At 39.8% G+C, this 13,111-nt stretch overlaps 1 protein-coding gene across 7 annotated transcripts in view; it reads left to right on the plus strand.

The window, feature by feature from the left end:
• The window catches only part of LOC134338213 (adhesion G protein-coupled receptor B2-like), a 1,212,788-nt gene extending 1,200,003 nt beyond the window's left edge, over positions 1 to 12,785 (plus strand). For all 7 annotated transcript variants that reach the window (XM_063033890.1, XM_063033884.1, XM_063033886.1 and 4 more), the window contains 2 exons: positions 1,213 to 1,266; positions 5,230 to 12,785. In XM_063033890.1, coding sequence (XP_062889960.1) covers positions 1,213 to 1,266; positions 5,230 to 5,394 — 219 coding nt within the window. In that variant the 3' untranslated portion in view covers positions 5,395 to 12,785. The remainder of the gene's footprint in view (positions 1 to 1,212; positions 1,267 to 5,229) is intronic.
• Positions 12,786 to 13,111: the final 326 nt, after the last annotated feature.

Genomic DNA, 13,111 nt, shown 5'->3' on the forward strand with positions numbered 1-13,111 from the left:
CATTTAACATTGATATATATTCTATGAACAGAATTTAAAGTGCTTTAACTGCCAAACGCTATCTCATTTGTAACCCGATAATGTTAGTGACTATTTTTAGTATGCTTTTTTTTGTCTGCAATGATACTATTCCATTCACAATTTTTTTTCTTGTTGTTTATTTTTGAGAATGGATCTTAATTATTACATTTCCATCAGTTTTAGCTCCCAAATACATCTTTCAGCAGGGCAGTGATAGTCAGAGACACACATCTGAATCCAGACTTTGAATGGAGAGCACAACATTTTCAGCTGAAGATTTTGTTACTTAACATTGTGCCCTAGTTACCCCATTGGATTTCATCTTCAAAATGTGGAGGAGCACTAGCACTTCAATAAACATTATAATGACTATATAAGTAGAGCAGCAGGTATAAATACAATATATAACATAATGTTTCAGGAATTGTGTCAAAGGCATCTACTTATCTGAGAAGTATAGATAACACAGAAGAATCCAGCAGGTGAATTCATCTGATACTCATGGCATGATTGCCAACAGCTTAAGTATCAGGCAGATAATGTCCACATGAGAACAAAGAAATACACAATAATGTCAATCCTGGCACTGCTCTCTATGAGAATTCAGTAAGCAGCTCTGCCACACATCCACTTTAATCTTACTCCTGTGATGGATTCACTGGTGCTGAAATAGTCTTCAGTATCCTCAGGAGGCTATCGCTTTCCTTCTCTTGCTATTAGGTCATGGCTTAGCCCTAATGAAAGTATTTCCTAGCCCAGCTAGAGAAACTATATTTCTTGTGATGTTTATATTAAAAGGTGCTTTCTTATTTACAGCTGAAATGAACCAGCTCTAATGTTCAATTGCTTCTTGTTCTATTTTGGGAAATGGTCCTAAATCTCCACAATTAGAATTGATTTTTCTGTAGTATGTCACAGTCACATTGAGAAAATGGGTAGTGTTCTATTAGCCATCCAAATTAGAGACAGGGAGGAGAAATACCCCATGTTGTCATCTCCTGACCATTGTTTTGCAGAGCCTACAAGAATGGGCATCACTGGGCTTGCTTGTCCACAGAAGTTCAATATCTACGGTGTAGTTCTTCTGAAAAAAATAAAGAAATAAAGCATGTTTAAGTGGTACTTTTCTGTTTCTGTCATTTTGGCTTCATTGTGATTATAGAGATTAATATTTTATGTTTTATCTCACAGTGGGAGAAACGATGGAGCATTTCTTCAGCAGGAGCTGAAAAGAGCATGGCAGCTGTAAGTAGAACCTGTGCCCAGTCTGGGCCATTGGGCGGGCACCAGATAATTTGACAGCGCGTTTTTCTGCCCAAGAAGGGAATAGAAGCTAGAAATGGAGAAAGAAAGAGGAGTTGAGAAATAGTGGAACCCAGCAGATAAGGCAGCAATTGTGGAGGAGAATAAACAGTCAACGTTTCAGGCAGCACATCATAAATACAAGAGTTTCTGCAGATGCTGGAAATTGTAAGTAATGAGCACACAATGCAGGAAGAACTCTGCTCATCTATGGAAGAGAATAAATCTAAGTGCCCTCCTCAGTTACTCATCTAGATTATGGCTAGTATACTGCCTCAAAGCCTTTACCCTGCACTATCCTCACAGCTATTCTAGAAAACAGGTTGAAACTCTCCAGTTGGCACCATGGGACTCGACAGATGCCAGACCATAGAAAGCACAGGCTACCAAAATTTCTCTCTGATTATCTTCCTCTGATCTTCTAATACAGACATTCTCAGAGTTATATAAGTGAGAAACGCTATTGGCCGAGATTGCAGAAGTTGTACTGATTGGTTAACTAGCTACAAATTAGTACAGATCTCAATTAATTTCAGATTCTGGTTCAAATTAATTCATTTGTACAGATCTGTACTACATACAGAATCAAAACATGCCAGACTTCAAGACTGCTGGTTCAGAGCTTCAACTTGTGGTCAGAACTCTATTGACTTCAAATTTGAGTACAGTCAATACCTCCAAAGATTTGCAGCTCGAATGAAGAACTTTTTCTTGACTTGTGCTAAAATGTTCACCAGAACAAGCAGGCCAGTGGCCACCCATTTTAATTCCACTTCCCATTCCCATTCCAATATGTCCATCCATGGCCTCCTCCACTGCTGGGATAAGGCCACACTTAGGTTGCAGGAACAACACCTTGTATTCCGTTCAGGCAGCCTCCAACCTGATGGCATTTCTCAAACTTCCAGTAATGCCTCCACCCCCCCACCACCATATCCAAACCCCTTCTCCCCCTCTCATGTTATCTCCATGCCTGCCTATTACCTCCCTCTGGTGCTCCTTCCTGCCCCCTTTTTCTTTCTTCCACAGCCTTCTGCCTCTCTCACCAATCAACCTCCTAGCTCTTTGCTTCAGCCCTCCCCCTTAAAATTTCACATCGCCTGGTGTTTCTCTGTCTCCTCCCCCCACCTTTCAAATCTATTCCTCAGCTTTTTGTCTCTAGTCCTGCTGAAGGGTTTCGACCTGAAACGTCAAGTGTGCTTTTTTCCATTGATGCTGCCTGGCCTGCTGAGTTCCTCCAACGTTTTGTGTGCGTTGCTTGGATTTCCAGCATTTGCAGATTTTCTCTTGTTTGAAATAGAGGCAGGTGTGTCTTGTACTGCCATTCCAAAGTCTGATTCCATTGTAGTCAATAGAATCAGATCTCAGTCATGTACAGCACATCTACCCAGCTTTACTGCAAGTGACAAGGATTATATTAACCCCTTGGCAACAACAAACTGATTAAGACCATAAGGCATAGGAGCAGAATTAGGCAGTTCAACCCATTGAGTCTACTTCACCATTCGATCATGGCTGATTTATTTTCCCTCTCAACCCCATTCTCCCTGTAACCTTTGCATCCTTACTAATCAAGAATCTATCAATCTCTACTTTAAATATCCCAGTGACTTAGTCTTCATAGCCATCTATGTCCACAGATTCACACCCTCTGGATAAAGAGATTTCTCCTCATCACTGTTCTAAAGGGATGTTCTTCTATGCTGAAGCTGTGCTCTCTGATACTGGATACTCCCACTATAGGAATCATGCTCTCCATGTCCACTCTATACAGGCCCTTCAATATTCAGTAAGTTTTAATGAAATCTTCTAAACTCCAGCAAGTACAGGCCCAGAGCCACCAAACGCTTCTCACACATTAAAGCTTTCCTTCCTGGGATCATTCTCATGAACCTCCTTTGGGTCTTCTCCTTTCTTAGATAAGGAGCCTAACATTGTTCACAATGGTCCAAGTGGCAGCAGTGATAGGGGACTCTATAGTTAGGGGTCAAACAAGCGATTCTGTAGATGCAGGAAAGAAACACAGATGGTAGTTTGCCTCCTAGGTGCCAGGGTCCAGGATGTTTCTGATCGTGTCCACAATATCCTGAAGTGGGAAGATGAACAGCCAGAGGTCATGGTACATATTGGTACCAACAACATAGGCAGGAAAAAGGAGGAGGTCCTGAAAACAGACTATAGGGAGTTAGAAAAGAAGCTGAGAAGCAGGACCTCAAAGGTAGTAATCTCGGGATAATTGCCTGTGCTGTGAGTAGAGGAATAGAGTGAGGTGGAGGATAAATGTGTGCAGGGGGCAGGGATTCAGATTTCTGGATCATTAGCATCTCTTATGGGGCAGGCGTGACCTGTACAAAAAGGATGGGCTGCACTTGAATCCGAGGGCAACCAATATCCTGGCGGGGAGGTTTGCTAAGGCTATAGGGGAGGTGAGGTGGTTCATTTTGGTAGGTCAAATATGATTGCAGAATATAGTATTAATGGTAAGACTCTTGGCAGTGTGGAGGATCAGAGGGATCTTGGGGTCCGAGTCCATAGGACACTCAAAGCAGCTGCGCAGGTTGACTCTGTGGTTAAGGAGGCGTATGGTACACTGGCCTTCATCAACCTTGGGTTGACTTTAAGAGCCAAGAGGTAATGTATGTAGGACCCTGGTCAGACCCCACTTAGAGAACTGTGCTCAGTTCTGTTTGCCTCACTACAGGAAGGAGGTGGAAACTATAGAAAGGGTGCGGAGGAGATTTACAAGGATGTTGCCTGGATTGGGGAGCATGCCTTATGAAAACAGGTTGAGTGAACTCAGTCTTTTCTCCTTGGAGCAACGGAGGATGAGAGGTGACCTGATAGAGGTGTATAAGATGATGAGAGGCATTGATCATGTGAATAGTCAGAGGTTTTTTCCCAGGGCTGAAGTGGCTAACATGAGACGGCACAGTTTTAAGGTGCTTGGATATCAGTACAGAGGGGATGTCAGGGATAAATTTTTTATGCAGAGAGTGGTGAGTGTGTGGAATGGGCTGCCGGCAATAGTGGTGGAGGTGGATAACAATAGGGTCTTTGAAGAGACTCCTGGGCAGGTACATGGAGCTTAGAAAATTAGAGGGCTATGGGTAAGCCTAGGTAATTTCTAAAGTAAGTACATGTTCAGCACTGCATTGTGGGCTGAAGGGCCTGTATTGTGCTGTAGGTTTTCTATGTTTCTATGTTTGAAGTCTATGTTTGATGTTATAAAGCCTCAGCATTACATCCTTGCTTTTATATTCTACTCCTCTAGAAATAAATGCTAACATTGCATTTCCCCTCCTTAGTGACTCAGTCCGCAAGTTAACCTTTAGGGAATCCTGTACTAGAACCGCCATCTCCCTTTGCACCTCTGATTTCTAAATGTTCTCCTGATTTAGAAAATAGTCTAAACCTTAATTCCTTCTGCCAAAGCGCATGACCAAACACTTGCTTATACTGTTTTCCATCTGCCACTTCTTTGCCCATTCTCCTAATCTGTCCAATTAACATTTAATTCCTTTAATTTTTCTAAACACAATTTTTAAACAATAATTATTTTGTAACTCGTTAAGTTCCCTTTCAATTATGTGATTTAATTCATCCTCTGCAATAAATAAAGGATCCAGCAATTACAATAACAATTTAGTCATTAAGTGTAAGATAAGATACGGTAGAAAAACTGGCCAACATCTGGATCAAAATTCCATCCCAATATAACCTCAGGTGGAACAGGATTGAGAAGTGATGGAATGCAGCTCATTACCCTGATGTTAAAAATGGGGACAAGCTCTCCTCATTCCAGTCAGTTTCAATGAAAGAAAGGTCAACAGTGCGCAAGCATTCCATTTTAGTGACATTATTGTCAATGCACCGATGGAGACTAAGTTAGAAATGTTCTGTCTACAGGAGAAAACTATCCCTGCGGAGCAATCTCGGGACAACTTCAAGACCGCACCACCTGATAGACTTCATTCAGACACCCAGGCAACTTTAGAACTGCAATCCCCAGACTGGGAGACATCTGCCGCTATCTCTCTGGATACAGAAGGCGATTTTCAAACTGAAGTGTAATGTGGATTCAGAGGTAAAAAAAAATGATTCAAGGCAACAACAGACTTGGAAAATCTGTTTTCACACTGATGCTCTGAGAAGGATTCATTTTATGTTGAGTTACTGAATATCTTTGAATTGATGTGAACAGCCATCATCTATCAGTCAGGAAAGTGAGATTCTCCAGCCCTCTGTTCCTATTTTCAACGTTCTCACTGTGACAGGTGGGTGAGAATGCAAGACACAGGAGTCTGTGAAACTATGTCCAGGTCTACTGACTCAAGATTCAGTTGCTTTTGATGTCTCTATACAAACCAAGACTGAAACAAAAAGGACACAAACACTAAGAATCTAGTTGGCAAAAAAATCTGAAGTTAAATTAATTTTTATTTGAGATTGACCATTTTTGTCTCCCTATTTTGTGTAGAGGAAGACAATCATAAAACGATTCTGTCTACTTTTATACCTGATTTGTAAGTTGCAGCTTTCCAGTAATTGTCCTCTATTCTATAGGCTGTGACTTACAGAGACTGCATTTTTGCAACGGCTGCTCTTTCTGGCAGCTTTTGGTCCATCTCCTCTCCGTACCCAGTGTCTATCTGTGACAGCAATATTATTCTTACATCCAGCTTCCAAGAAAATGAACCTGTGAGATAATCCTGTGAACCTCAGTGAAGTCTCAGTGGACACAAGCAGAAGGTACAAAAACGGTCATTCACACTCTGGAGCCATTTTTGAAATCAGATTCATATTTACGTAGGTCTTTCATGCGAGAACTGACTTTCTCAACATTAACCTCAGAAGGTGTTAAAAATGTTTATATCACTTATGTTTGCATTGGAGACATAAATTGTAGTTAAAAAATATAACAAATCTGTTTAGGAAGTATTAACCTGGTCTGCCACAACCAGTCATCAAGCAGTGAATGGGGTCAAAAATCAAAGTATGGCAGTCATAAAATCTCCCTCAAGCTGACCATGTAGGGTGTGGTCTTGATTTCACACTCCACTATTGAAGACAATGGGGACGATTAATTAGAGAATTATAAAAGTAGTATTATACCCGATTCCTGGGGTTCTTTACCTGATCATTTGGGTTAAATTGACCCCCAGTGAAGGTGAATGAAGAGGAAATGCTGGACATACTCAATTGATCAGATATTATTTCTCTTCCCACAAACACTCTCCTGCTGAGTATTTCTGTTCTTCAGATTTATATCTGCAGTTCTTTGCTGTTCTCTCAAACCTGGCAAATGTTTCGAAAAGACAACATCTCGCGTCCTTGGTCAAGGGTGATGTAGAAATTCCATGTCTTGTTTTTTATGAATTCCTCCTGCGCAAACTCTTAAAATTTAAGACCAAACCTGTCAATTCTCTGTTGCTTTTGGGACATCATGCTAGAAAAGTTAGAAACATAGAAAATAGGTGCAGGAGTAGGCCATTCGGCCCTTCAAGCCTGCACTGCCATTCTGTATGATCATGGCTGATCATCCAACTCAGAACCCTGTACCAGCCTTCCCTTCATACCCCCTGATCCCTTTAGCCACAAGGGCCATATCCAACTCCCTCTTAAATATAGCCAATGAACTGGCCTCAACTGTTTCCTGTGGCAGAGAAAGTTAGGATATGATTTTGGAGTTCAAAGAAAATAAAGTCTGTTTTTTATTGTTACAAACACACGCGCACACACACACACACACACACACATATTATGTGTACATGTAGAGTCTTTCCAGTTGCTCTCCTGACTTGAGACCACCCCCAACCTGTCTTCAGTAGATTTGAAGTCGTTGTCTCGTGATTCCACAAGCAAACCTCCATTATTGCTCCAGGAATGGCTGGTTACTCAGTGGTCTGACTAAATTGCATGACAAGTTGGTGGTAACTAAATTCAGTCAGTCCAAATCTCACGCTGTAGGACAGAGAGCTGGAATCTGTATCCTTTTTCCCTCAGGCTTCTGCCCCTATGGATTCCTGTGATGCTCATCCCACAGAGGCAATGTCCAGTATCGGTTCGGGGAAGGTGCTGAATGACTGAAAGCAGAGCCCCTTTAACCCAAGGGCCCAGGACAGAGATCGTAAAGATTGAAACTGGAATAGTGATAGAAAACGTTGGAGGTCAGGGTCAGTTCCAGGAGACAGGGGTCATATATGAGCCATGGATTGGGAAGACAGGGCCTTTTATGTTTGATATATACATGAACCAACTTGAAACTAAGTTCCTCAATGAGCATTTCCATATTCCTCCATTTATTCTAGAACAAAATCATTTTTAATCCTCCAGTGATCTCGAAGTTCCTACTTATGATTTTTTAAAAACTTTATTCCAGATGGAGGCTGACATTCTTGGCAAAATGAACCAACGAATACTCTGAATATTGAAACGTATTAAAGTGAAATGCAATCTCGAACTCAGTGCCTAATATTTTCCACCTCAAATGTTTCAAAATCTCGGTTTATTTGGTAGTTGTATGTGCACATTTTAAAAGCTGATAATTTGGAAGTTCAGTGGATTTCTTTGGTACTTTAGGTGCTAAGTATACAACACCCACCATTCTTGTGGCCTTGGTTAGTGCAGCGGGACTGAGAGCATTGGGAATCATCTGGTTACACAGAGGGAAAATAGCGTTGGAATAGAGATTTCAACGCCTTAATGGAGTCACTGTAAAATCAACAGGCTGTGACTCAGAAATTTGGAAAATTGCCTTAGGTTAGTGGCCAACCTTGTGAGAAGGAAAGGGCAGGAACGACAGTAACTAAAGGAGACACTACTGGAGGGCTTTGGGAGGCCTGCTCTGTGTCCAGTATGTTTGCTTCATATCAATGTCACATGTGGAAAAGAACATAACACCTGTCTGATTGGTATAATTATACATCTAATTAGGAGTTAATTTTGGAAAGGCGTACCACTAATAGCATTGCTATCTATAAAGTTTAATTAATGGAATTACTTAAAATAAATTTTGACTATCTAACACACTCCCTTGGTTTACATGAGAGTCAAATCTAAAAGGGCTCCACTTTGTTCCAAATTTGATTCATGGAGCAGCAAACCCTGGCTGCTGACAAGCCTGAATGGGGCTGGTAATCTTTCACAAAGTCCAATAGATTTCCTGAAAAAGGCTCTACTTAGCTCTCTGCTTTTCTTCAGAACTCATTTCTTCAGGCTTTGCTCTAGCAACATTATTTCATCCTGTCTTACCTTGAATTACTTTAAAAGAAGATTAGATAAATGATCAAGCCTTTAATTATCCTAACTTTGTTTTGTCAGTTTGACCAAAATGAGGTTAAATGACAGTCCGCTGGTGCTTCTCAATGAAAATGAAAAGTTTCAGCTCATTAACAGGAGCTGGACTCATGTAACTTGCTATTACTTTCATTTTTTGATTTAGAAAGTCTGTTCTTTTCAACAAAAGTTATTATTGGTTTGAAAATATTAGAACAGATTGTGGAATACTTTATTAACACACTCAGAATGCAAATCAGAAATATATACAGAAGAAAGCATCAAAGTTCTTTCATTATACATACTTTACTTAGTGAAGACTCCTCTAATCATCCATTTTCAGCCAAAAATAAATCTCTTTTACTCACCTTATGTAGTGAATCTTAAGTTCAATATGTACATCATGTAATATGAAAGAATCCAATCTTAAATTTTAGAAACTGATACCATAGAAGATGGTTGTTGAGCCGTAGTGTCTGAATACTCTTTGGAAGACCAGTTTTGGCTTGTGCCACACCCCTATATGTTTTGGAATCTTGTAAGTATTTTTGGAATCAGCTTCCAGACAAACATTTTCTTCTCATCTCTCCCCCAGATATTTAAATATTTTAAAACTAAGGTATTCAGCTATTACACTACATGCCAGAAAGAGTTATATTTCTTTATCATATCTTTCATCTTAAAAATTTTAGTCAGGTCACCTTTTAACCTTTTATGTCCCAATGAGAACTCTCTTAATGTTACCAACTCTTATTGTACTACAATTCTTCATCCATATTAACATCACAATCAAATCAACTCTGCACACTTTCCAAGGTTTGTATATCCTTCATGAAGTGTGGTGATGGGAATTATCCGAAGTACGTACCTGTAAATGAGGATAAACTGGCAATTTCTAAAATTCTGCCATTGTCTATTTGGGCTTATATTGTATTTCTCTGCCATAAATCCAGGCAATCCAAATCGTTCCCAACAGCCCCTCCAACTTAAAGGATCCATGAACTTTTGGGGTCTGGACCATAGTTTATTGTCCATCAGTATACTGTACTCATTTTATCTATTGCTTGTTTCTCCTTTTTGACGATTGAATCTTGAGACTTTGATGTTCCACTACATATTAAATCACTTATTACTTGGGAGTCCCACACTGAGTAGATCTAGTAAATATTTTTGTGCATGTAATGGGACAAACACATCTTGCACATTTTGAATGCCAGGTTTTATAGGGCATTAGCACTGTTGCACATATTAAGTGTACTGTACAGTATGTAATATCAACAATGGCAGCAATAGCAAACCATCCTGTGAGATGAAATTTTGTGCTGATTCTGTTGTAGCAGCTATCCTTCAGAAATTTGTAGAAAATATAGAGCCAGTGTGGTAATTAGAGGTGGCCAGAGACAAGCTATCACAGTACGTCTGCTACAGTAATGGGCACATCACTAGCACTGGATCACGGTCAGCAGTATCGGAAGTGAGCATCTGATCTGAATGCAAGAAAATAAGAAGTAGGAGCAGGTCACATGACTATTCCACAAGACCATGGCTGAGGTTTCTCAGCTCATCTTTTGTCATGCTTCCTCAAAAATCCAAAAAATATCTCAATATCAGTTTTGTATTTACTTAACAACTGAGTATCGGTTGTGGAGAGTCCCAAATATTCTTAATATTCAAGATGAAGAAATTCCTCCTGAATGTCCAATCCTTTGTCCTGAGACTCTTCAGTGAAAACAACCTGTTGGCATTGACCCAGTCAAGCTTCTTCAGATTTTTAATTTCTGTTTCAATTAAATTATTCCTCATTCTTCTAAAATTCAGAGAATATGGGCCAAATCAATCTTTTCTCTTGGAATTCCAAGAAATCATTAAAGTGTGTTAAATTCACAATTAAGTTTAAAAAAATTAACTGTTTTTGCAGCAGCTGATATGCCAACCTGCTGAAATCACCCAACATCATGTAGATTCAGAGGCAAATTGAGAGATAATGTTGGATTTTAAGGGGAGTTCATGTCTGGAATCCAGGATTAGGGCTCTCCTTAACACAAGCCTTTTTGCTCAGTCTAGCTCTTGACTGGATCCAAGCACAAGTACTCCCTGTAATCACCCGAGCAGTCAAGCCACCGATCATTGCACACCCTCCAGTGATATCCTCATAAACTCTAGAAGGCCTTCAGAAGTCTGGTCCAAAGTTGCATCTGAATAACCAACTGTCCAGAAACATAGTCTACAAGTGAGCCTGCTTTCTTTTGTGGAACCTGCTTTAGACATCATGCTCCATGCTGTTTTGCTGTTGTGGATCCCTTCTACGCAGGCAGAGTACACTAATTTTAGGTTGTACAATGATTGACAGAACTGCTGCACTCTCAGCATCTTTTATGTGTGAGTGCATCATACACAAAAAGCAATGTTTCAATGTGCACTATTAATATTTTAAATTGCCAAAGGCACTCAGTGATTGATTTTACTCCACAAATCAAGTGCACAGCATACAAGAAGCATATAGTATGTAATTGAAATTCTTGACCCAGATTATTCTGCTTATCTTTTTGATAACATTAAAACAAATTATAATTTTCCTATATTAGCCCTTTTAAATGGTATATTCTCATGTATCTTCACACTGAATTCCATCAGCAATGCATCAGCCCAGCTCTCCTTTTACTGGATGTACCTAAGCATCTAATTAATTTTATGTACTGCTGCCGCTAAACAATAAATTTCGTATCATATAGGACAGTGATAATAAATGTGATTCTGTGAGGCAATGGTTCGATTCATTTTCTGTTATTCATTGTCTGATAATCTTTATCAACCTTCCAAGTGGTTGTATCAGTTTTTTTATGAGCCAATGTTCAGTTCACCCCTGTTTTCCAAGGAAGCATCAATGAGCTTAATAAAACGGGCCTTGTTTTTCAATATTATCAAACCTGACCCATTGTACATCACCACCATCTGCAGATAAAGGCAATCAGATATGAGAAAACCTAAACCTCTTTCCCATGTCTATGGAGCCACTGTTCAACAAAAGCAGAGCTTGATGACGAAATTAACTACCTCCCTCAAGTTATCAGCATTTGGCTGTCTCAGGGAAAGTGGGTTTGACAATCAAGAATTTCAAACTGTCAAAAGTTCCTGAACTTCAGAGCACCAGTAATAGCTGCTCCCCTTCGGCAAGCACCAGAAAGCACCGAAGAGATACCCCCAATGCTGGTGCGCTAAATCCTTCACATTCACTGGCAGGATAAGCAAAGCAACATCAATGTCCTTTGGTAGTCCAAACCTCCAGGCTCAAAGCTTCAGTTGCACTCAGCTAGATACAAACCAACATCATTCCCAAACCATCTCTGCAAAATGGTGTATAAAATGGCTCCAGTGCCAGCTGGAGTAGAAGGTCACTGATCCTGCTTTGTAGCTGTAGCATAGTGTAAACAATGCTGCAGTTTAGTGCTACGACTGGCTTCCAGCTGTATAAAAATGACAGCAAGTTATATTGCAACACTTAATAACCTCCAAGTTTTCTTTCAAGTTGTACACTATGTTGACTTGGAAATAATGTTTTTTCCTTCTCCACAGCTAGGTCAATGTTTTGAAACTACATATCTTCTGCTACATGGACTGCAGTAGGTCAAGAGGGCTCAGGATAACCTTTTAGATAATGGAGGATGGACGAGAAATGCTGGTCTTCCTTCACAGAGAACAAGTGAAATCCTGCTTTCCTTCATTAGTGATAGCATTCATTATTGATAAATTATTTCTTACAGTACTTAAATAAAAGGTTGCATCTGCTTTGTCTGCATATTTGGGGAGGGTCCTTCCAGACCTTTTTAATGTTTTTAAAATTTGAGCTAGAATACCAAGTATAACTTAATTGGCTAATGATCTGATAACATGTCATCTGGAGACAAAAGAAATAAATTACTGTATGCAAGGTCTCACCATATATTATGAGTAATCAACGTCAAGAAAATGTTGGCACAGAATGAACAATAGCAGTTAATGCTGTGTTTTCGTATGACTCAGATGGCTCCAGTGATGTTGTTGGAAATAGTCTAGGACATGGACTAGGTAATTTAGATTTCTTATGTCAATGGAGTAAATTGGATAACTGCAGGAATAGTGTTGATTGCTTTAAAGGTCATTGCATTGAAGAGGCTCTTTGTACTTTCTCGGCCATTCTTTTAGATGGATTAAACAGATAATCTTCCTTTTCATTGTCAAAGCTGTAGGTAGTTCTCTGACTCTTTCAAATGAATTTGCAGAAATGCATAGAATTCTTAACATAATTACAATCCTGCGGTCAGTAAAATTTGGGGATTAGAAAATATTTTACCAATTAAGTTTACCCTTGATGCTCAGTGTGGCATGCTAGCTAAAAAATCTGCAATACTACTGCAAATGTACAAACTTGACAGGGGAACTTTACTGAGGTCTGAGGACCAGGTGGGCAGAGTGTCTCAGCCCACAATTTCTATCCCTCTGACTTGAATGCTGTTAAAAAATCCCCTGCTCAAAT

The sequence above is a fragment of the Mobula hypostoma genome, chromosome 26 (genome assembly GCF_963921235.1).
Source record: "Mobula hypostoma chromosome 26, sMobHyp1.1, whole genome shotgun sequence".
NCBI classification, from domain to species: Eukaryota; Metazoa; Chordata; class Chondrichthyes; order Myliobatiformes; family Myliobatidae; genus Mobula; species Mobula hypostoma.